A 22,341-nucleotide genomic window follows, 5' to 3' on the forward strand; every position below is an offset into this window, starting at 1 on the left:
AGCGATTGGCGAGCGGAGGCTTGGGGGGTGGGGCTGAGCCTGCCTCAGTCGCTGCGGCCGTATGGCTGCGTTAAAGGGGCCGTAGCGCCGTTCGCCGCCGCCGCCCCGGACCCGCCGCTGCAGGCCGGTGCCGGCTCCCCGGCGGCGCCATGGCCTATCAGGGCTTCGCGCAGGAGTACCTGGGGATCCCGGCCGTGACGCGGGCCTACACCACCGCCTGCGTCCTCACCACCGCCGCCGTGGTAAGGGGGGGGCCGGGGTCAGGGGGGCCGCGAGCGGCCTCCCGCCGGCCGGGATCTGCGGGAGCTCGCTGCGGCCCGGCCCAGCTGCCCTCCCCGCGGGGGGCATAAAGCCGCAGTCAGCCGCCCGCCCACGTGTGCGCTACCGTGTGGACGCGGGCTCTGACACGTTTCAGCCCCGCCCCTCCGGGCCCGGCCGGTGCCCTGGGACTGGAGCCTGTGGGCGGCCAAGTGGGCAATTGGGGTGTGAACGCTCCCGCCGCCAGCCCGTGGCCGTGCCAGGCGCTCTGAGGACGAAGCCCAACGCGAGGGGTTACCAGCTCTCCCCAGCCGGCCCCGGGTCGGACCCCTCGGAGGCTCCTTTCGAGTGGACGTTGCTGGGTGTTCTCTGCCCTGCTCACCGGGAGGGGATTTGGGCTGAGGCTGGTCCCTGGGCTGTGTCCTGTACCCTGTGCTCTGCTCCTCAGTGCTAGGGAGGGAGGCAGGCGCTGTGCCCGGGACACCTACCTGCTGGACATTTGGTCTGTGCGTTTGCCTGCTCCTCGTTTCCTTTCTGTGGCAGGGAATGGGATAGTTCAAAAAAGAGCAACAAGATTTTCAGCTTTCTTCTAGCACTTATTCCCTAGTTCGAGGCTAAATTCTGCGAATAGTGGAATTGTTGGGCTTGCATTCTGGCTCTCAGCATTTGCATAATTTGCTCTAATTTTCTCTAAAGCACACACTCTCTTTCTGTCCCACCATCAGCTAGCAGTGAAATAAGTTTGTGACCCGACCTCAGACAGGGTGCAATATCTAATGTTCTCTGAGGCCAGACTCTGTTAGGAGTAAGATACTTCAGTAGTCCTGCGTGCAGCTCACCATGTCTTCCCTGAACCATCCTTGCAAATCACCACCTCTTCCCTTGCTGGGTAGGGGTTGGAATGAACAGTATTGTCAGAGGTTGCATTTAATGTCCTTCATGGGATGGCAGGTAGGATGGGTTTGGGAGGGCTGATGTTTTTGCTCCCTCACACACTACAGGTTAGACAAATACCTCTAAGGGCTGGTCTAGATAATACTTAATCCTGTTATGAGTGCAGGGAACTGGACTAGATGACCTCACAAGGTCCCTTCCAGTTCTACGATTCTATACACAGACACAGTGTTCACCCAAAATCAGAAAACCAAATGGTGCCTGCTTGAATAAAGAGCATCAGAGGATGATAAAAAGGGGCTCAGAGAAGCAATAGATACAAGTTGAGCAGCGTGCACGGCAAAAAACCAAAAGAGAATGACTACTCCATTTATGCAGCAAGTGGCTCATTCCCCACTGAAAACACTTCATACATTTCCACTCCCCCAGTGACAGGGTTCTTTGTGTCTCCAGCAAACTCCACCTTTGTCTCCAAATTGCTTGGACTAAGATCCTTCCATTGAAACAGATTCTGACCATTCCACCGGCATTTGTCTGCTGATCCTTTCCCTTGTTCCTCTGCTGCTTTGTGTCTGTCCTGGCCCCATTCCTCTTTCCCTCAAGCTTCCCGCTTCCAACCTTGCCTGATGTTGTATGCCTACTTCCTTCCCTTCTACCCTCCCCAAAATAAAAAACTGCGTTGGTTTGTCAACCATCATACTATTACATAACAACCCTGAGTAGCTGTGCGACCTAATCGCTGTATCCTTTGTCCTCCCCATCCCTCTCTGCATCACTTAATGCTCTCACTCATGGCATCATGTGTAAAATTAAGTGGTAGGTTTCTTGGTACAAAGTCTGGCATACTCTGGGTGCTGTATAAACAACACAATGGGCAGCATGACCTGCTTCTCATGTCTCACTCCAAGGTTAAATGGTTGCTCTCTTGGTTTCTTGCAGCAATTAGAATTCATCACCCCTTTCCAGCTGTATTTCAACCCAGATCTGATTTTCAGAAAGTTCCAGGTGAGATTCTTTTCTTACAAGGGGTTAATTTTCCACTGAGTCCTTCATTCTCTTCCTAGCCTGATAATCCAGAGATTTCATGAGCTGGAGGTAGAGCCAGCAGGCCAGCCCAATTTCCCTGTTCCCTTATCACAAGGAGCCCTACTAGCCTAGAGGAGCTTCTTTATTCCAGATACTCTCTTGTGCTGTGCTCTGGTGGTGAAAGTGGCCGCTGGGCCTTGTGGGACTTTTTCCCACTAGCAGAAGTTTGGAGTTGTGGCTATAGTCAGACAGTAGTGTTTTCCCCACCCTTCTCTGCCCCACTCCACAGTGGGTTCTTTAGGTCCCTTTCCTGTTTTGCTCAGGTCCTACTAAGACTGTCAATCCAGTCCCCTTTCAAGAAGAAGGTTGGGTGAGATTTATGACCATCTAGTCTCTTGAGGCTGGATGGGGGAAGCTCTTCTTTAGGAAGGAGTCTTGCCTTGGGTGGTGGGATCATAAATTGTCTCTTCCCTTGGGGAAGGTGTGGAAATATCACTCACCAAGGAGGAAAGACTGTCTGGCTCTGAGAGGGTAGATGGAATCCATAGGAGGTGGGTAAGACAAGCATCTAGTTTTGTGGGGCTGATTACCGAACAGGGTAAATGGCTGTGTGGAAGCACATAGGTGCGGGGGACCTTCCAAATTGGGGAAGAGATATGGCTGTCCATCTCGTTCTTTTCCTGTCTCTTCTCTTACAGATTTGGAGGCTGATCACGAACTTCCTCTTTTTTGGGCCCTTGGGATTCAGTTTCTTTTTCAACATGATATTTTTGTATCCTTTGGTCTCAGCAGCACTTTCTGCTCCCTTTTCGTTTTAAATGTGATTCTCCACTCGCCCACCTTCCCGATCTAGTTGGCTTGTATCATCAGCGGGGCGGGGCTGGGCTGTAGAGTTCCCCTTCCTCAAGTCTCTGCCAGTCTGAAATGAAATCAATTCCCAGACAGGGTCGCTCCAGAGCCTGTTGGTGCCTTGGGATGGGAGATGGCCAAGCTCACTGCTGAAGAGATCCAGCTAGCCCATCACTCATTCAGTCTGCCATCTAAAGTACCTGTCAGGCTGGGGCAACCCCCCTTGAGGAATGCCTAGTGTGATATCAGTGAGGCAGGCAATGTTAGCTGCCACCAGAGACTACAGAGCCATACCAACTCCTGGAACTGTGCTGTCCATGGCCAGTGCAGTGTGGTTTCTGTAGCCATGCTGGACAAAGGTGACTCACTCTTTCCCTGAGTCTGGTAACACAAGACAAAAGATGAATCTCACTGCTCTGGCTCAGGGACTTGGGCAGCTGGCTGGCAGCTTCCTCTCATGAAACCTCTTGTGGGAGCTTGTCGGCAAACCCCTGTGGTTCAGCCAGTGATGCAGGGCAGCCAGCTGTTAAGTTTCCTATACTGCAAACCCTCTCGTTTCCTGCTCTCAGGTACAGATATTGCCGAATGCTAGAGGAAGGCTCCTTTCGGGGACGGACTGCAGACTTTGTCTTCATGTTTCTCTTCGGGGGATTTCTCATGACAGTATCCTTTGTTTGAGTTGGTCAAGGCCCTCTGGGCTGCTGTCCTATGATACTTTGTGAATAGGCTGCTAGTCCACTGACTCCTTGTACCAAGGACCTTCTTAAGGTCTTCTGTATGCCTCTCTACATTCTGGTTGACTTTCCCATAAAGTAGGACAGATGGCTGTCTAGAGTGGCAAAACTTGGACTGCAGGATGTGAGGCTCATGTTTCCCAAGGCAGACAAACTCTGGAGCCACCAGGCTGACAGATGCAGTCTCTGCTCCTGCGATGGCTTTTCTCACGTACAGCAGCCTCTGTCTGTGCAGGGTCTCAAATGGTGGACTGGCAACTCCACAGGCTAATTCCTTTTGTTGTACACGTCTGTTCGTACTCCCCAGGCCCTGAAAGGACTCGTCTAAGATTTGTGCTCCAGCTACAAAAAGTTAACTTTTGTTTCTTCCACTGACCACAGGAGCTCTGATGTATCTGGAGGGGTCACATATAATTGGACAGGGGGGCAGGATGTTGTGTAATCAGGGATGCAGGAAGTTGTCCGATCAGTAGGCTTCGCCAGAAATGGAGCCATATAGCTCTTACCAGATTAAGTAAAAACCTTAAGTAACCCTACTGAGCTATGAGGTTCCTATTCTCGTATCTCTACACTGATCCATGCTGTCATCTCGGGGGGCGGGGGGGTGTTACTGCCCAATAACAGCTCACACTGGAGTGTCTAAGTGACTGGAATATGGGTAATTTAGAGAAAACAGCAGCAATTAAAACATTTAGCTCCAAGCTCCCAGAGTGCGTGGGACTGACAAAGGAGCTGCCTGCATGTAGCTGAAGGCAGCTTGGCCCTGAGTCTTTAGCAGATTGCATACCATAAGTCTCTGCACCGTGATGGTATAGCTCATGGGCATGACCAGGGCTACTTCTGATTTTTGTACCTAGTGTGAACATTGTTTTAAGCTTTGGAACTATTTTAAAGTAAGAGAAATATGTCTGGGAAGGACAAAAAACTCCTTCTGCAGAGAAGCCTGCTGCCATCTGTTGCAAGGTGCACTCAGAGAAGGGTGTTAAACATGTGTCCAGATGGAAACGAGCTGTATCAAAAGATGCACTTTCCCTAAAGCTGTGTGTATTTTCATATGCAAATGCTGAGCAGACTCCGACATCCAGGTGCAGTGTCTGTAAGTGCTTCGCTAGGCAAATGCCAATGCATCTGTGGTGTCCACACTCTTGACCTGCCAAGACTGAGTCAGAGCCCCTGAGCACAACAGGGGAAATGATTGGGAAGCCCAGAGTCTCACCTCTGCAAACCTGCAGCTAGGCCTTAGGGCCATTGGCATGTTAGAAACAAACCACCATCTCCCTTCCAGGGAAAGGACTCTAATTGAGAAGAGGGTATGGTTTATCTTGGACAGAACTCTCTTGCAGAGGACAAGTGTGAGTGGCTTGGATGCCGATAAATGTCAGGTCCACCTCTTGTGCTCAGAACATGAAACTTAACTTTAAGAAGTGGCCTGGCTGGCTCCTAAGCATTGAAATGGGATACAGAATCTCTCTCCCTCTAGGGCAGCCATTCAGACCTAGCCCAGGGTAATAGTTATAATCCTCAGAGCTCTGAAGATGAGTTTCCTCTCAGTCCAGATCCCACTCGACCACTGTCCATGAAATGAAAACTACCGTGTCGCACTAACTGGCATCCTCAGCAAAGAGCAAGGAAGGACTTCCCATGGATACTGACCTACCTACCCCTCACAGCCTTGGAAGGCAGCTTGGTCTTGTGGGTAGGGCATGGTCCAGGGAGTTGGTGGAGATGGCTTCTATTTTGGGATCTAGCACTGACTCACTGGGACCTAGGCAAGCTGACCTCTCTCTGCTAGCTTCCCCATTGGGGGAAAGCAGGATCATTCTACTTACAAAGAGCTTGGAGCTCTTTTGTTGAAGTACTGAATCATGGCGATATTAAAACCACTCCCTTCAGAGCAATGGTGAGGGGCTAATGAACAGGCCCTGCTGCTGCCTGTAAGGGTTTCATAGAGGGCTTGGGGCTTCCTGCTGTCAGTCAGGCTGCTTCCACTAGCACTAAGTTCATGCTCTGTAGATTTACAGGAGAGAATTAACAAAATAGGGTTCTCCTGTGAGCTGAGCAGGTTGGACACTTACCATAGTGGCAATAACCATCAGTTTGGACATTGCTCCTGAAGAGCCAGGTGGTTTTCCAAGTGTATAATCGCTGTTTGTGCTATGCCTGCCCTGGGGTGGAACGTGCTCTTCCTCAGCAGAACGGCATGCTGACTAATTCCTGTCGCAGCCACTGTTACGAAGTGTTGGGTGCAAGGAGGGGTGAGTATGGGGGCTGTCTCCATGCACAGGAGGGGGTGAACTTCTGCAGGATAAAGCTGGTGACTTGTCCGCTCATTTTGCTCTCCAAGTTAGCTGCATCCAGACAGGCTCTGCTCACAGATTCATATGAGGCCTGGGTCTAAGGATACCTCTCGTGTCCAATCTCCCATCTTGCACAGAGGTTTTCGGCGAAACACTACTAACACCCCTGGAAGCTTAACATCTAGTGATGAAGCCTCAATTATTGCACCAGGCAGTTTCATGTCTCTTCCAGGCTATGGAACACTTCTCTAAGTTCATTAAAGAAAAACTATGTCCACTGTAGGAATATTGTCCTCTGCTGCAGGGGAGGTCAGTGTCCTGGGAATGTGGAGGGGGGGGGAGGGGTGCTGCAGAAGTGAGGGTGCACAGCCCCTGCTTGCCACAAGCTCACCCCAGGCAGCACAGAGTAGCTGAGGTGTAAATGACACTGATCCAGTGCAGGTTTTGCTACCTGGGGAAGGTGAGGACGCAGCACTGGGCAGAGGGATTGATGTGTCCCAGACCTCATGGAAGGAGTTGCGAGTTGCATGGGATCTCTCTCACTTATGTAGCAGACTCCAGTACACTGAAATCCTAGACAGCTGCCCAAGTATCTAACTAATGTGTCAGAACTTCAGGCATTTGTCAGGGGCTTATGAGATTGTCCCATCTTCTGTCCTGCTGCTCTGGGCTGTAGCATAAGCAGAATGTGCTGTTCTCCTTGACTCTGTAGCTCTCAGCTCTTCGGCCTCTTTGCAAGCCTCTTCTTCCTGGGCCAGGCTTTCACCATCATGCTGGTGTACGTGTGGAGCCGCAGGAACCCTTACATCCGCATGAACTTCTTCGGGCTTCTTAACTTCCAGGCCCCCTTCCTGCCCTGGGTTCTGATGGGATTCTCTCTGCTGCTGGGCAATTCTATCATCATTGATTTGTTGGGTAAGAGGACACTGAGTACCCTTTGGAAGGGTGGTGTCTGATGCATGTGTGTGCATCTCCCAACTGTAACCCCAGCTGGTTACATCACATGGCCTGGGTTCACCCTTGGTGGCATACCCTTTCTCAGAGAACAGCTGGCCTAGTCTGATTGATTGATTGCCACAAACACCCAAGTTCAGTCTCACTGTTGAATTAAGTGCAGTTTGTATAGCACCTGTGTATTGTGCCCAGGAGGCACCAACGACTAGCTTGGGATGGTGCCACCTATGAATCCACAGCAGAGCTGGCTCTTCAGGAATGGTGATGGGAAGAAAATGAGCTCTAAGCTGACACTCATGCCCCACTCCTTCTGCCTTCCCAGTTCTGTTTTGTTGTCCATACCCCAAGAGTTCTCTGCAGCCATGCTTTACTTTGGAGCATAAAGCATGAGTACATTCAAAGCCAGGCCTTTACTAAAGGCAACACCCCCCCGCCCCCCCACAAGAGTGGTGACTCACACAGGGCTCTCCCAGCTGGGTATGTAGAGGCAATGCAACTGTCTCCTGGGACAGCTGCTTACAGGTAGCTTGTTTCCTGTCTCAGAACTTCAGCGAGCAGCTAGTTAGCTGCCCTCCACCCTTAGGGAAGAGGCATGTCTGAGGGTAACACTTCTGCCTTCATCTTCTCTACAGGAATTGCAGTGGGTCATATTTATTATTTCCTTGAAGATGTTTTTCCCAACCAGCCTGGAGGGAAGAAGTTGCTGCTCACTCCAGACTTCCTGTAAGTGAAATTCTAGTCATCTTTCCTGGATCCAATGTGTCATCTACACCTCCAAGGGTTTTTTTCCAAAACAAAATAGCTAACCTGCCTCAGTGCTGGGAGACAACCTCAGCCTTGCTCGGGCTGGTCATGTCTCGGAGCAGGTTACTAACCAGGCAGTGCAAACGCTGACAGCTGTCCACATTCAACCCTGTCTGTTGTGGAAAGTGCCACGTGCCTCAAACTGCTGTCCTAACTGGCAATCTGTACATGCTCTGCTCTGGCTTGAATGCTTTGACTCAGGCCCCCTTGTTACTGGGAGTCAGGCTTCCCATGGAAGAAAGTGGCCCTTGTTGGACACTTGAGCAATAAGATATTATGGCACAAGGGCAGCTCCAGGCTTGATAACTGAAGTACAGCGTATGGGTAACTGGATCAAGTCGTTGGAGGGTAGACAGCAATGCATTGGCTTTTTCCCTGACTCAGCTGAGAACTAGGCACTGTGGAAACCCCCCTGGTGCAGTACACGTAGCTGTCCCTGAGAGTAGGTTTGGTTCCTAGAAGGGATGGGGTGGCTTTCATCCCTCACACCTAATTCTTACTGTTCACTTCTTTTGGGGATGGGCCTGTTCCCTGCCAGGAAGCTGGTATTTGACACTCCTGAAGAAGATCCAAACTACAACCCCCTTCCTGATGATCAGCCAGCTGCTGACCAAGACCAGAACCAGCCGCCGCCTCAATAGTGGGGGAGAACCTGCTCTTCCCCCACGTGACCGAACTCTTCTCCTTCCTGCTGGACTGATACTGTGCCCTGGGTAGGGGGAAAGCTTTGCCATGGACAGATGCTGTCTGAAGAACAGCTCCAGTCACTAATTTTAGTCTGTATCACTGTTCCCTGGGGATAACTTAATTCCCAAGTTTTTCCTTGGAGTGTCATTTACAAACTGAATGGAATTATGTAGATGTATGTGTACAGAAGTGGTGTAGGGAGGGGGTAGAGGCTAGCCCCCAGCTACAGTAAATCCCACAGCAGCCTGGGCCTCAAATGATCATTCTAGTCTAGTTCTGCTACAGCCATGCTGCGTGCCAAGTCACCTTTCTCCTTGGTACACCCGTGGTACTCCCTCCTTCCCAAAAGGCTCCAGTTGTTGCTTTGTGCCATGGAAGTGCTTGATGCTCTAGGTATTACTCAGCTGTAGCAATGTATGCACCCCCTAGGACTGGAAAATCACAGCAGGGAATGGTTCATTGCCTTGGTTCTGCTCTTCTTTCCCCTTCCATTCTCCCAGCTTCTTTACATTAAAGTTTATATTTTTCAAAGGCTGAGCTATGCCTGGTAGGGCAAGAGGCACCCAGGGCTGTTATGCAGAACGGTTATTACTTACACCTAGGAATGAAGCCCTTGCTGAGTGTCAGGGCCTAAGTTATTTCAAATTCAGCTCAAACAAAGGGAAGATGTAGACTAGTGCACTTGCCCAGCTACAGGAGAGCCCACCACAAGGACAGATGGGAGCTTGAGTGCTGCATGGAAAGGAAACAAGCAATGCAGGTGCCAGATAGGCTGAAGGAGATGCAGAATATTGAAAGACAGGAGCAAGGCCCTCTTAACGTAAAACATTCGAACAGCTGCTCAGAGCTGAAAGTTTTCCAGTCTCCTCTAATCATGGTACAGTGGCTCATGTTAAATTACTAAATTTAATAGTGACAAGGTTTGCCCCTGTACAGCCCAGCAATAACTTTTAGGCCTTATTTACAGCCACTAAGCTGCACTGGTTTAAAAGCCCACTGTATTATACCAGTGCAAGTGCCTGTGAATTACATCTGAAAACTAAACAGTTTTAACCTACTAAGGATCCACACCCAGTTGAACCACTTAACAAAGCTGAATAGTGTGTGTGTCTGGACTAGGCCTAAGTATTTCAAAGCATAAAGTTTGTATTACGCAGCCACCTTTGTGGGGCTGGCTTGTGTCATAGTGCTTTGCAAGCCTGTAACCAACCAGAGCCACTAGACTCAAACAGTAACGAGTATCAAGTTAGCAGAAGCAAAATGGTGCAGGAGCCTTAAGGCTCAGGAAGCTCAGCCCTTCACTTAATTCTCTGCAGTTTATGTCAAGTGCTGCTCCCAGAGGAGAGGCTGAAGCCTCCTTACCACAACGTAGGCATAGTCTTAGTACCCACCAAATGAAAAATCCATTGTAATCAAGCTCCATTCAAAGGGGGGGAGACAGGGAGATTTACTCATCATTTACATTCTAAGCTTAGCTGTGTATAAATGCAGCTTTTGGCTGTGGGACTCCCCCCCATGTTGGAATAACCTGTTGATGAAAGGTAAGAGGCAAAGACGAGCAGTTGATCAGTGTAAGGGTTAAGGCTGCAGTGATAAAGCTGCTGAGTTTGCAAGTTCATGGCTTCTGCAAACTCTGAATTTTTATTCTTCCCTCCTCCCAGACTCAGCTGTTTGAAAGCAAACAGGTTTCTATGAACTGGGGTTGCCAGTGTGCAAGACAAAGCACGATAATTCTCATGCTAAAAGGAGATTTCTGACAATGCTAGAAGCGTGGGTTGATTATGCTGGAATAGGTTTTACAGCCTCCTTTAAGCACACCAGTGTCAGATTGTCAATGTAATCTGTGCTGCTTGCAACATTTTCTCTTGGTTTTCCTGGAGGAGGAGGAGGAGTGCAAGCTCCAGCAAAGCAGCCAACAAGCCAGCAGCCTGGCTTTGATTCTATTTAAAAAAATAAAATAAAAAGCTGACCATGTGTATCTTATTTAAAACAGCCAAATTAAACTCCTCCTGGGAAAGGGCAGGTCTCTGCATTCTCACCAGCTTTACAGAATCCTGGCCCCAAAGTGTTAATGGCATGTGCAAATACAGCTTTATTGCTGGTGAGAGCTTAGTTAATTCATTAGCTGCAATGGAGGGACTGACTGCACATGATCATGCACAGTGGCGGCTTTTCACTGAAGGAAAGATGCCATTTCAGCAGAGAATCTGTAGTCTTACCACCAGTTCTGGGAGTTGAGGTATTCTCCCCAACTTTGGCTTCCAACCAACACACTCTGACACTAGACAGAGATGAACTTCAAAGCCTACCTGAAGCCATGGACTATACCATGCTCACCAAGCTAACCAGCCATGGTCCATTCACTGAGACATAATTACAGACACAAAGCTAGTTCTGATCGCCCTTAGTGCACTAAAAAAACCAGCTCCTTCATGATCCAGACAGCGTCAGCATTCACTCTGTGTAGTTCTCATGATCTTCACCATTCCCACCCCAGTGAGTCACAAAGCCCAATCCTCTGGTAAAAGACAAGGCCTGGGCAGGATTCCCTTTGAAGCTTATTAGATCTATTCCAAATGAGCAGCTAGAGGACAGGACTCCCTACCAGCTGTGAACATCCAGCTCTTGTTGACCTGGGGAGAAAAGAAGGGCTGGAAACAACCCATGAAGCTCCAACAACTCCAGCGTTAGCCCATCGGAAGGCTCAATTGTCAGGAGCCCAAACAATGGGAGCTAGACTCCCATGCATATAAGTTACTGATTCAAACCAACCATTATGCATTCCTTTTATTTTAAAAGTTGTCTTAACAGTGCACCTTGCACGTATACCAAAAAAAAAAAAAAAAAAAAAAAAAATCTTTACTCAGTCCACACACAGGTACATGAGGGCTCTGACAGCTGCCACAGGTCTCGGATGGATAACGTGCTAATGGAACGTTCTCGGCCCATGGCATTAAGGTGGGGGCAGGGGTGGGAGTCAGCAGTACCCTGAACTGCTTGGCAAGTGGAATGTATGTCCTCATTCTGGGCCAAAAAGATTCAAGACAAACCCCTGCCAATCTCCTAGGTCCTTTTGGGGGAGAGGAGTGGAGTGGAGACAGAGTCCGTAGGATGAATACCACTGTCATATCAGGGAGGGTTACCAGGCTGGAGCAGTGTTGGCCAAACGTCTCATGCGCCTGTAGGAAGTGAGGGAGAAAAAGGCACAGTAAGTGATTGGGAAATTATGTTTTAGTAGATCTGCCTGGAATGGCAGCACACAGCCCTCCCAGATGCTAAAGGGCAAGTTACTGCACAGTCATAGGGGCTGGTAGACAAACTTATTTGCTAGTTAATACCCTAGCCTGGTTGTACTAATGACTTGAACCACATTGTTATCTGCCCAGCTCCTGAAGAGTGTATGGCATTTCTGCCATTGCTGAGAAACCTGGCTACTCATTTCCATGTGTTCTTTCAGCCTGAATTGTGTTTCAACATCCATCAGCCACTGACAGTTCAGCTTTACTGCAAGAGCTTACAGCTCCTGAGTATCAGAATGTCACAGTCTTACCAAATTGAGTATTAAATAACTGGGAGACGGTTTGTTTATCAGATACCAATGGCAGGGACTCCATAGTTTTGAGCAATCCATGGCTGTTGCTTGAACCACTAGAATCTCTCAGTTTTATTATCTACAGTATCTTGGGGAGATAAACCAGGCAGATTTCACTTCACATCCATACAGGTTTGAACAGCTTAAGCTGACCCTGCAGTGCTGCTTTGTAGGTCTCCCCCTACAGGGGAAAAAGCTGCTCTTGTAATCACAACAGTGTTCCTACCTGTGCCAGCCAATAGGCAGAAGTGCAGTTAACCAGGCTGGGGTTTGGAACGTCACTCCTACTTCAAACAGTGCATCTCCACGCATAAAAGGGAAGCTTTGTCAGGATGCTAGGCAGCATGTGGCATTTAGTCTTAAGACTCTTCGAGACCCCAGATATTACTGCACTAGAGAGGAGCGAGCTTTGAGCAGGAGATGGTCAAAATGAAAATGTTAAGACACTTGCAGAGTGATGTGATAACAGTTTAATATCCTGAAGCAAAAGGAGAGAGAAATCCTCTTTCTGGTGTATTGATCTGAAATCCTGCCAGCTGGCTCTCAGCAGAGAAAAATAAAACATCAAAGCTTTTAAAAATTCTATCCTAGAGAGGGGCCAGAATGAAAACTGTATGAACGGGCAGCACCTTGTGTTTCTGTCTTGGTCTCGGATCTTCTTCTCCATCTCCGCGTCCGTCAGGGTTTCGAGCAGAGGGCACCACTGGTCAGCATCACCTGTGTTGCGAATGGCGATCTCTACAGTTGGCAGAGGGTTCTCACTAAAGCACCAGGTCAAGACAAAAAACAAAATTCAGCCAAATCTGAATTGCAACAGCCAAGACACACAGACCTTTTGCTCCCCTTGGGCACTGCCCCAGAGCTGAGATAGGAGGGGTACTCAATGGTTCTCCACTCTGGCTGGGCACTCATTCTTACAGCTGCTTGGTACAGTCTGGTTCCTGCCCAGTAGACAGACAAGCTACGGTTCCTGGAGCCTGGAATTGCCATGAATCTAACTATTTCAAAGCCATCGTCTCTTGTACGCATCAGTGTAAGGGGATTCGTCAAAGCAAACGCTGAACAAGTCCTCCTTATTTTAGAAAGTTTTGGCCGTCAGGAGGCATATGACCAATATTAATAACAACATGAAGACTACAGTTTAAAGAGCCATGCAGGTTTTGAATGCCAACCACAGTCTCAGTAGATTTCCCCTCTCTGAAGGCTCACTATGTAATTGGCTAATGGACATACGACATTCAGGCTGAGTGATCACAGACTAAGGAAAAGATCATACCAGTTTATGAATGCTGAAAGCTTTGTCATATCCAAGGGGACATTCATGAACTGGGAGAGTACCCTGCCTGCTCAGAAATGTGGCTTCCTGAGGTTCCTGCCAGCATTTCTGAGGCCATGTCTACACTTACTGGGGATCAAGGCTGCTGTGATCAATACAGCGGGGGTCGATTTAGTGGGTCTAGTGAAGACCCGCTGAATTAACTGCAGAGTGCTCTCTGGTTGACTCCGGAAGCCCACTGGAACAAGAAGAGTAAGGTAAGTCGACCAGAGAACGTCTCCGGTCGACACAGCACAGTGTAGACACCGCAGTAAGTTGACCTAAGTTATAGCGTAACTCAGGTCAAGTTAGTCCCATCGTGTAGACAAGGCCTCAGGCTATGCAAACTGCAAGTGGTGTACTGTAATTCTGAGTTGCCTAGTACAAATGCTCTTTCTTCACAGCCTTTGGCAACTCCTTAGGTTCATAAGACCTGGTGACAACAATAAACTCTCCCAATCTTTCACTGAAGAGCAACACATTATTGCAATTGAATCTAGAGACCCTAGTCATGGATTGGGTTCCATTGCTCTAGGTATTCTACAAATGTACAGAATAAGTGACAGTCCCTGACCCAAAGAGCTTAGTCTGCTAGTGCAAGTTAAAAAACTAGTCTGCTATGAGCAGCTACACCGTCACATGCTTACAAAGGGGTCTTCACTTCACTATCCCTTTAAGAATTAACTGGTACGGCCCCTTGTGCTTATGTGAGTGGCTTCCTAAATATGGAGGAGCTGGAAATGCAGCGAAGCTACAGGCAAGTCTCAGTGTAAATATTTGGTTCAACTTTTGAAAACGTGTGTGTGTGTGTGTGTGTGTGTGTGTGTGTGTGTGTGTGTGTGTGTGTGTGTGTGTGTGTGTGTGTGTGTGTGTGTGTGTGTGTGTGTGTCTCTCTCTCTCTCTCTCTCTCTCTCTCTCTCACAGGTGCATATGGCCATGTCTGACCCCTCCCACAGAGACACCACCACACAGGGTAGGATCCTGTCACTTACATGCAGCTAATCCTAGCTCTCTGATTCACAGGACATAATTCAACTGATCACCATGGAAATGGGTTGTCTGCAGCAAAGCTGTTGATCGAGAATGGCAAACCTTTAGCTAACCCTCCAATAAGAAATTAATCCAAGGCCTCCTGGGAGGATGCCTCACTTGAATCTACTTCTGGTATGTCTGATGCCCATTTTAGCCACTCACCAAGAACACATACCTCAGCCCAGCCTGCGAGCACTGCTGTGTGTTCCAGGGCCACCTGCTAGATCTTAGCTGTGTATTCAACTAGATGTTTAAACTGCTCTTGTTTTTCTCGCACACTTACCCCTTTGGGGCTGGTTAGATGAAGTTTCCTGAAATACATTTGTGCTACCAAGTGAGAGGAGAATTTGAGAGCCTGATTCCGGCTCACACCCGCACAAGTCAACAGACTTCAATGGGGCTGCAAGACTGGGCCTAAGAGCATGATTTCAGCACAATCTTAAACTGGATCCCACATTTCCATGGACTGGCAGGAGTCAGAGAGAGAGGAAGGGAATCTACACTCTTGTGACAACACCTCAACTTCTCAAGGGCACAATGCTGCTGCCAGGCTGGAGGAGTGGCAGAGGGGATACTCCCAGTGCAGGAGGCCCTGTGTAATGCACCATCAGCTGCATAATTTTTAGTGGAGTGAGAGGAAGTTTTGACTTTCCCCATGCCCCGGTCCAACCCTCAAGTGACAGGCCGAGGTAACATTCACATGTGGCAGGGTCCATACAGCCAGCTGAGCAGGGTGACACTTTCTACTGGACACAAGGATGATCCCTAAGGCATGGAGAGTTTGGTGTCTGGTAAAATCAGCTCCTTCCGTTAGATATTCAGATGGAAGCTCTTTGGGCCAGGGAGCTTGTTTGTATAGGATCACTATGTATTGAATAAGTCATGGGGACAGGAGAACTTGTTGGGTCCCACTTCAGCCTCTTCTTAAAAATATTTTCATATACCTTACTATAGAAATAGTTCTATATAGTGGCTCTCAGCCCTGTACTGCTATATCATGTTTCTTGGCTCTCTCCTTGTTTTGCACTGACAGTGCTGACCAGCAAAAGCAGAATCCCACCGAATTACATGGTTTCAGCTCTCCCTCAGATGATTAAGATCTGCGTGACTCCTCAGACTCTTGGCAGTCCCTGGAGATATTAAGGCTGTTCTTTTGATACTGCTACAGCAGACCCTTCTCCTACATCACTGGAATGTCTCTCTTCAGCAACCACCACTACTGTGGTTTGGGAATTCAGGAACTAACCAACCACAGAACCCAAATATCATTAATCACAAGAAGGTTTCAAAGCCACTCCTCTGCCGGAGGAGAAGCAGAAGGAAGAGGACATTTGTACTAAGAGAAACAAAACAAGGTTTTAATTAGTGGTTTTTTAAACAAGAGATGATGTCTAAGTATTGATGATTGCTTTGTTCTGCTGGGGCCTCCTTTCCCACATTCCTCTCCTACCAGCAGCCAGCACTTTGATTTCATTGTTTGCAATAAGGTTCCTTTATCTTTGACAGGTTTGAAGTCTACCTATTGCAATCACCCTCTATGTACAAACTCTCCTTAATAATCAGGGCCATGCAGAAGTCCTTGGTAAACTGGCTTTAACAAGCCAGGGTGTGAAGTCACCTCTTGGGACCACAGGCTGGTATTATATCAGAACATCCGTGGCAAACTAAGCACCGTCTGAGAGAACAGCATTTGTTATAAGCTAAAATGACTAGAAGGGAGGTACATTTTCATATCATGCAAGCAACCTCCTGAGGGAAAAAACTATCTACCTGCAAATAGCCTCCATCCTAACCAGGCCATCTGTGATAAATGGGGAAAACACAGGTATATTAGAAAAGCCTTTTGGTACCTACGCAGGTTCATAGGGCTCCTCTGAAGCACTAAGGGACAAGAACTAGGAAGAGTGACCATCTAGGAATGCTGGTCTCCACTGGATATGGGATACACTGTAATGGGGTGGGCAGAAGGCAATTTAAACTTACTCATAAGGAATGAAGCAGTAGTGTTTGGGCTAATCCAAAAGAGGACTTCTGTCCAACAGTGACGAGAGGGCTCTCCTCTTTACTTCAAGGACTGTCACAAGTATAAGCCAGGAGGGACATACAGAGAAGAAAGCTTGAACTCCCAGCTGTGCTCGCCAGCACATATTGCTAAACCAGCAAACGGTCCCCCTACCCTGGTTGCTTTCAAAGAGTTTACTCCCCAGTGTGGCCAGGATAAAACTATTCCCAGCACCACTGCACAGAGCTTGAGACGCACTTCCACCCAGTCTCAGGGACTGCACCTACAGTTAGGAACACACCTGTGACTCTGCGTTGGTGGAGGCTGTAGTGTAGACATGCCTAGGGCATTTTTTCCATTATGTCATACAACTCTACTGAGAGGGGGTTAGAAGACAGTGGGAAAGACACTAGATTCCGGTCCATATTTCAGCTTTTCTAGCGTGGACAAGACTAAAAGCACTTTTGGCAATGGCGCCAAAAATGGTTTGGTCCCCAACCACATCAGGAGATACCAATCAGCTTTCACTGACAAAGGAAGGTATAAGTCACGCCCTGAGATGCTAACAGAGAGGAAACGCCGGCAGCAGGACAAGCACACAAGCTCTAACAATGAGAGTGTACTCTTGCTTAAATCCATAACTACAAACTCCTCTCCAGAGAGGCAGTTCTCCACACTTAAGCAGAGAGGATTTAATGTTTACGTTTGGTTTACACTGAGTCTCTTACAAACATTGCTTTGGCGATAATTTTAGAATTACACTGTTTCTGGGGACACCACTGGGGTATATTCTTGAAGGAAAGCGAACTGAGAAGTGCCAAGGGGCAGATGAGGAGTAAAAAGCAGCTGGCCTACAGCACTCCGGTGCTCCATTTCCAAAGGAGGCTGCCACGATGCTGGTTGTGGACAGTCGTGAATATACAAAGACCATGGAGAAAGGCAGAGCAAAGGACAGAAGGTTACAGTGATACAGACATATGCTCATGGTGCCAGGAGTGCTAACTGGCTGGGGTTCTTCTAAAATAATGAAAGCTGACTGCTAACTCCTGACTACAGCAATTTATTAAACCACAATGTGAACTATAATAATCCTACACACTCTCAGGATTGCCTCTTATACAATAAACAGGTCAGACTCGCAATCTAAGTGCCAGCAGAGTAATTCTATGGACTAGCCTCCTACTTCTACCATAACTCTATCTCCTGTTTTCTGCTTCTATGCTCCCCCCCCCTAAGCATTGCCCGTCCCTCCAATAAAGGGTTGGATGCGGTTCTCTTCCAACCACTGGGGTGTACCATTGTGATGGCCTGAAATGGCCACAGGGAATTACTAAAAGCCAAAGCAAGGCATGTCCTTTCCCCCAGCCACTGCTGGCCCCGCAAATCATCTCACCTTCACAAAGTATCACAATGCACAGAGTTTAGTCTGCCAGGCCAGCCCAGAGACCAGCTCATTAATGCATATTCCCAACTTGCACACTTGTAATATAATGAAATACATTAAGGATAAAAACCATCCATATACTAATTCACCACAGACCACTGCATAATACAACTGGAACCTATTATTGTCAGAATGCATAACCTGTCTCCTGGTGATAAGTAAATCCTGTACATGCTGCAACCCAGCTACAAAACATAGGTCTGGAATCATACCAGTTTTTATTCTGGCCAGTGCAGGGCATTACAGTTGCTGTTTAAATCAACATTAAGCTTTGAAAATACTTAAGACTGGTTCATGAGTCAATGTGATACAGGGAACACAAATGGCTTGGAGGCCTCTCGAAAACGGTATCAGTATGTATGTTATGAAAGGAGAACATGATTAAAGGGTACATATTTTCTGTATGAAGAAGATGAAACAATAGCTGTTACCCATTAGCTATAACAAAAGGCTGTAATGTGGTAAGAACTGATATTTCAGCATCACAGAATAGTACTGCCTGGAACAGTTACAAACTGTACGTAACACCCCCAGCGTCTCAACGCAAACGGCACTTAGGGAATGAAGCAGCCATTTCTAGTCTTTTGGCTCTATTTTAAACCAAAAGGTACTTGATGTTTTGAATGGGTGAAGCAGATTCCTCAAGTTAGCCAACCACCAAGAGCCTCAGGGTATGAATGAGACAGGCCTGAAGAGCAGCATGCAGAGCCAGGCTTCCCTAGAGTTTGTGGTGTTTGCACTGGTCCCATTCCCAGCCCCAGTAAAGCTAAACTCCATGCTCTCCAGAGTCAGCCTGCACGTTACATCCAAGTGAGGCTATGCTCCATTTCCCCAGTGCAGGCACCAATTCTGAAATTAGCTTACATCAGTGAGGACGACATTGAAATAGCACCTCTCCCAAACAGCCTCAGCACATTTACACCTTGCCCTCCCAGCCACCCAGCAACACAGCCTGTGAACCACACAAGAAAGTGGGAAAGAGGGAAGAGTCTCTGCAGGGTTCCCAATAGGTGACCATAAAGGAGCTGCCACCACCACGCAGGAAATGGCCTTTACATAATATTGGCTTTTGGGAATTCTTTTGATTTGTGTTACTAAGACATTTACATGAAAGGAATATCTTCACTGCTTAGGAGTTCATTTGCTTCTTCCTCCTCTGATAAACCTCTACATAGCAACTAACTTATGTCAAAGTGAGGAGGGCTTCAGGTGACAGAAGGACCACATGAGCTCAAGAAGCCAAAACCATGCAAGCATCCTTAAGAAGAGCAGAGTAGGAACCAGAGTGTGGTACATCAGCAGGATTGTCTCCCAGAGAATCTCTTCCACAAGGAGGCAGCTATTTAACAGATAAGACTACAGTGTTCTGTACCTGAAGGCATAAGTCTTCTGATGCCAGCTCAGCTGTCCCCGAATGCTGTAAGCGATGGTGGTGACAAATTCGCCACCCAGCCCAAGCTCTGAACACAGCTTCAGTGCAAACTTCTCCGGGGAGTTCTCCTTCTCCGACATGTCCCATTCAAACTGGTCTACCAGGGAAATGTTCCCCACGTGGATATTTAGCTGGACACAATGCCATAAACACAAGTCAGATTTGTTTGCATCTCAAATGCTCTTTCGCATACCAATCTCTTGCATTACCTTGTCATGGTCATGCTTATTTAATGCAGAACGTAAAGTTCAGGGGCAAAGAAGATAAAAGGCTGAACCAATTCCATGCATTTCTAGAACTATTGTATTTGGGTTCTATACTGCCATTAGTGCTAGGAAACCCAAATGTGTGAGGACTTCCAGCTCTCCTCCCCAAAATATGACACTGTTCCATCCCCCACGGAACTCATATTACATCATCGTCATCTCAATTCCTGGCACAGGACAGCAGTGTTCAATAGTCTGCCACCAGGGCCTCAACACAGAGGACAGAGATGTGATCTAGACACAGGACTGGGAGCCAGGAACTCCTAGCTTGAGGAGCCCACATGCTTTTCCTTCCCCAAACAGCCTTCTACAAAGTAAGTTAACCGAGGTCATGCCTTCCTTCTTTATTACCTTAATAATAACTCGTTGATCTGATTGGTCCTCTAGGATACTGTCAGTTGGATAAGACTCAATCTGTTGTCGAATTGCAGAGGCAATGGCAGGAACAAAGGTCAGAGGATTCAAATCCAGGTCATCACAGAGAATCTCCGAGAACATTTCTGGGGTCATTAGCTTTTCTGATGGAGGTGAAGAAAGGAAAACCAATTTAATTAGAACAAGCCAGTATTCCCAGTTAATTCAGTCCGGGCTTACAGCAATTAGAATCTTCCTCTCACTAACTGATTACAAGGCATTAGGCCTCTGCTGTAACCTACCATGCAGAGGGAAATCTTATCTAACCTCTTACTAGAAAGAGTCAAAGGAAGTTTTTAGACTCTGGTTTGTAAGGACATAAACAATCTACAAACTTTGACTTAAGGAATGGACAACATTTACTATTTGTTCCTATGGAAACAATGTAGCTGCAATCTAATACAATACACAGGTGAATGAGATTATGGAGATACAGGCTTTCTGTGCTTTTATATTTGTATCTCATCTGAATACCACATGAGATCAGAGACACTGGACTGTGGCATCACTGAATCAGGTGAGGAGAACAGGCCAATTACAAAAAAAGATGGCCTCAAATTACACACACATCCCTAGAGCTCACTGCAACCAGCAGGAAGGACACATGATACAGGATGAGACATGACAAATGGAATCCCAGTGAAATGTGAGGCCTTGACAGCTTTGCCAGTATGTGGCAGGGGATGGACGGATCTCTCTCAAAAATAAACAAATAAATAAATAATGCTATTGTATGGATGCAACTGAATCTCTCCAAGCTCCTTAGACAAGACTTGGCTGCCTACATACCATTCATGTTCCACGTAAAAGCATCTCTGAGTTTCTGCCCATCGATTTCCATGTCCAATCGGATTGGAACCAGAACCTCTGGCTGGGATGCATTCTCATGGATCACTGCCGGGTCATGGTCATCAAAACTGAAAACAAACCATGACAACACACAGCATTCGACACTGGTAGAAGGTACACTAGCATCCAGGAGAAGAGACAGGATTTACCAGGCGTACCTCGCTCTGATAATCACAGCCTTTGGGTGGGCTCTAAAACATAAGCTTACACGCCCAAGGCAACAGTGGACCTTGGGTTTCATTTTCACCTTTAACATGTCTGAGATAAAAGAATATGCTAGAGAATACAGTGAGGAAGTTCCTCGAGTTAATTTGCATGACTGGCTCCCTCTGAACTCTTCAGGTCAAGTCTTCTATGGAAGATATAAAATCATCATGAGTCATAGCAGCTGGACAATGTTGCAGAGAAATTAAAGTTACTGAAATATTTGCACAAAGGCAGTAAAATACATATCTAGTACGATGTAGGGGGACACAATTTGACTTGATCTAGCAGCTGGAGAATGACACTATGTGATGTGATATTAATGATCATTCGGTGGGATACACAGCTCCTCTCTTCTAGGCCATGGTGTTCAACTTCAGAACACATCTTTAGCAAATGAAGGCCATTACTACTGTGTGGCTGGTTAGTGGCCTACGTGAATTGAGCAGTAGTCTCAGTCCAGTGCCCAGAGTATAGGTGTGCACCTCACAACCACCACCACAATTGGCATCCTTATTGACAGTCTTAGCACAGCTACCAAGGAGTGGATAGGAAATGAGAGTCAGCTGCTCTCCTCCCTACTGAGGATGGCCCTTCCTGAGACAGGGTTGAGGCATAGCAGGGGGCAGCATGGGAAAGCTTGCACGGCCACCTGTGCAGTGTCCTATCAAAAACCAGTAGATTTGCATCCTGGGCTGTCAATCCAGCACCTTCCATGAGCACTACATTAAACAAGTTTAAAAAATTAATGTTACCTGATTCTTTAGTGGTTATTGATTAATTAGTAATTAATTGAAAATCAATTATAAAGAGCTGGGAACTGTAGGGTTCTAGTTTCAGAATCAGGCACAAGAGAATCAAGGTTATCCACTTCAGTGTCTGGTTGGGAACCCTGATGTGCACAAGGAAGGCACTCACGCCAAAGGCAAAGCAAAACTTTATGCACTTTTATTAGCACAATAAGCGAAGACACAAATAAAAAGAGCAACAGTAGAGAGTTAAGGTATTATACATCACAGAGACTCACACCCTTTCTTGGGATCTGGTGGTAAGAGACAGGCAGTTGCCTACAAGGGTCTTACTCTATCCCTGGCATGTCAAACAAGTCTGACGGTCCAAATCTCACCTTACGTACATGGTGGTCTGGTCTATTGTAGGGCCTAAGGGCTGTCATGAATATTCATACAAATACCCAGCCTCCCTTGTCCATATCTGACTTCCTCATCCCAATAATGTTGGGGTGTCCTTATCCTATAGGGCAGTATATTAACTATCATCACATACACCA

The 22,341-nt window shown here is 47.5% G+C and overlaps 2 protein-coding genes across 6 annotated transcripts in view; one reads left to right on the plus strand and one right to left on the minus strand.

Annotated features, from left to right (window-relative positions):
- DERL3 (derlin 3) lies at nt 1-22,031 on the plus strand. Of its 3 annotated transcripts, none has more exons than XM_037878972.2 (7): nt 1-242; nt 2,092-2,157; nt 2,877-2,950; nt 3,597-3,690; nt 6,778-6,973; nt 7,645-7,735; nt 8,355-9,034. In XM_037878972.2, exons 1-7 carry the CDS (start codon nt 150-152, stop codon nt 8,455-8,457), a joined length of 717 nt encoding a protein of 238 aa, XP_037734900.1. In that variant the 5' UTR covers nt 1-149; the 3' UTR covers nt 8,458-9,034. The 3 variants fall into 3 exon arrangements, with proteins under 3 accessions (XP_037734900.1, XP_037734903.1, XP_037734901.1); XM_037878975.2 differs by lacking the exon at nt 8,355-9,034 and adding an exon at nt 14,434-22,031 and having other exon boundaries at nt 19-242; XM_037878973.2 differs by having other exon boundaries at nt 19-242; nt 8,333-9,034.
- SMARCB1 (SWI/SNF related, matrix associated, actin dependent regulator of chromatin, subfamily b, member 1) overlaps nt 11,276-22,341 on the minus strand; it is a 21,197-nt gene continuing 10,131 nt past the window's right edge. Inside the window, exons 6-10 of one of the 3 annotated variants that reach the window (XR_005222398.2) lie at nt 20,790-20,917; nt 19,938-20,104; nt 19,261-19,451; nt 12,322-12,856; nt 11,276-11,682 (exon numbers count right to left, since the gene is read on the minus strand). Coding sequence is in view for 2 of the 3 variants with exons in the window: in XM_037878970.2 (XP_037734898.1) it covers nt 12,520-12,856; nt 19,261-19,451; nt 19,938-20,104; nt 20,790-20,917 (823 nt within the window). In the remaining variant the exon portion in view is untranslated. Of the gene's footprint in view, nt 12,857-19,260; nt 19,452-19,937; nt 20,105-20,789; nt 20,918-22,341 lie in introns of all 3 variants that reach the window. The other 2 variants (XM_037878971.2, XM_037878970.2) reach the window with 2 other exon arrangements.

Source organism: Chelonia mydas, chromosome 15 (assembly GCF_015237465.2).
Source record: "Chelonia mydas isolate rCheMyd1 chromosome 15, rCheMyd1.pri.v2, whole genome shotgun sequence".
Classification (NCBI taxonomy): domain Eukaryota; kingdom Metazoa; phylum Chordata; order Testudines; family Cheloniidae; genus Chelonia; species Chelonia mydas.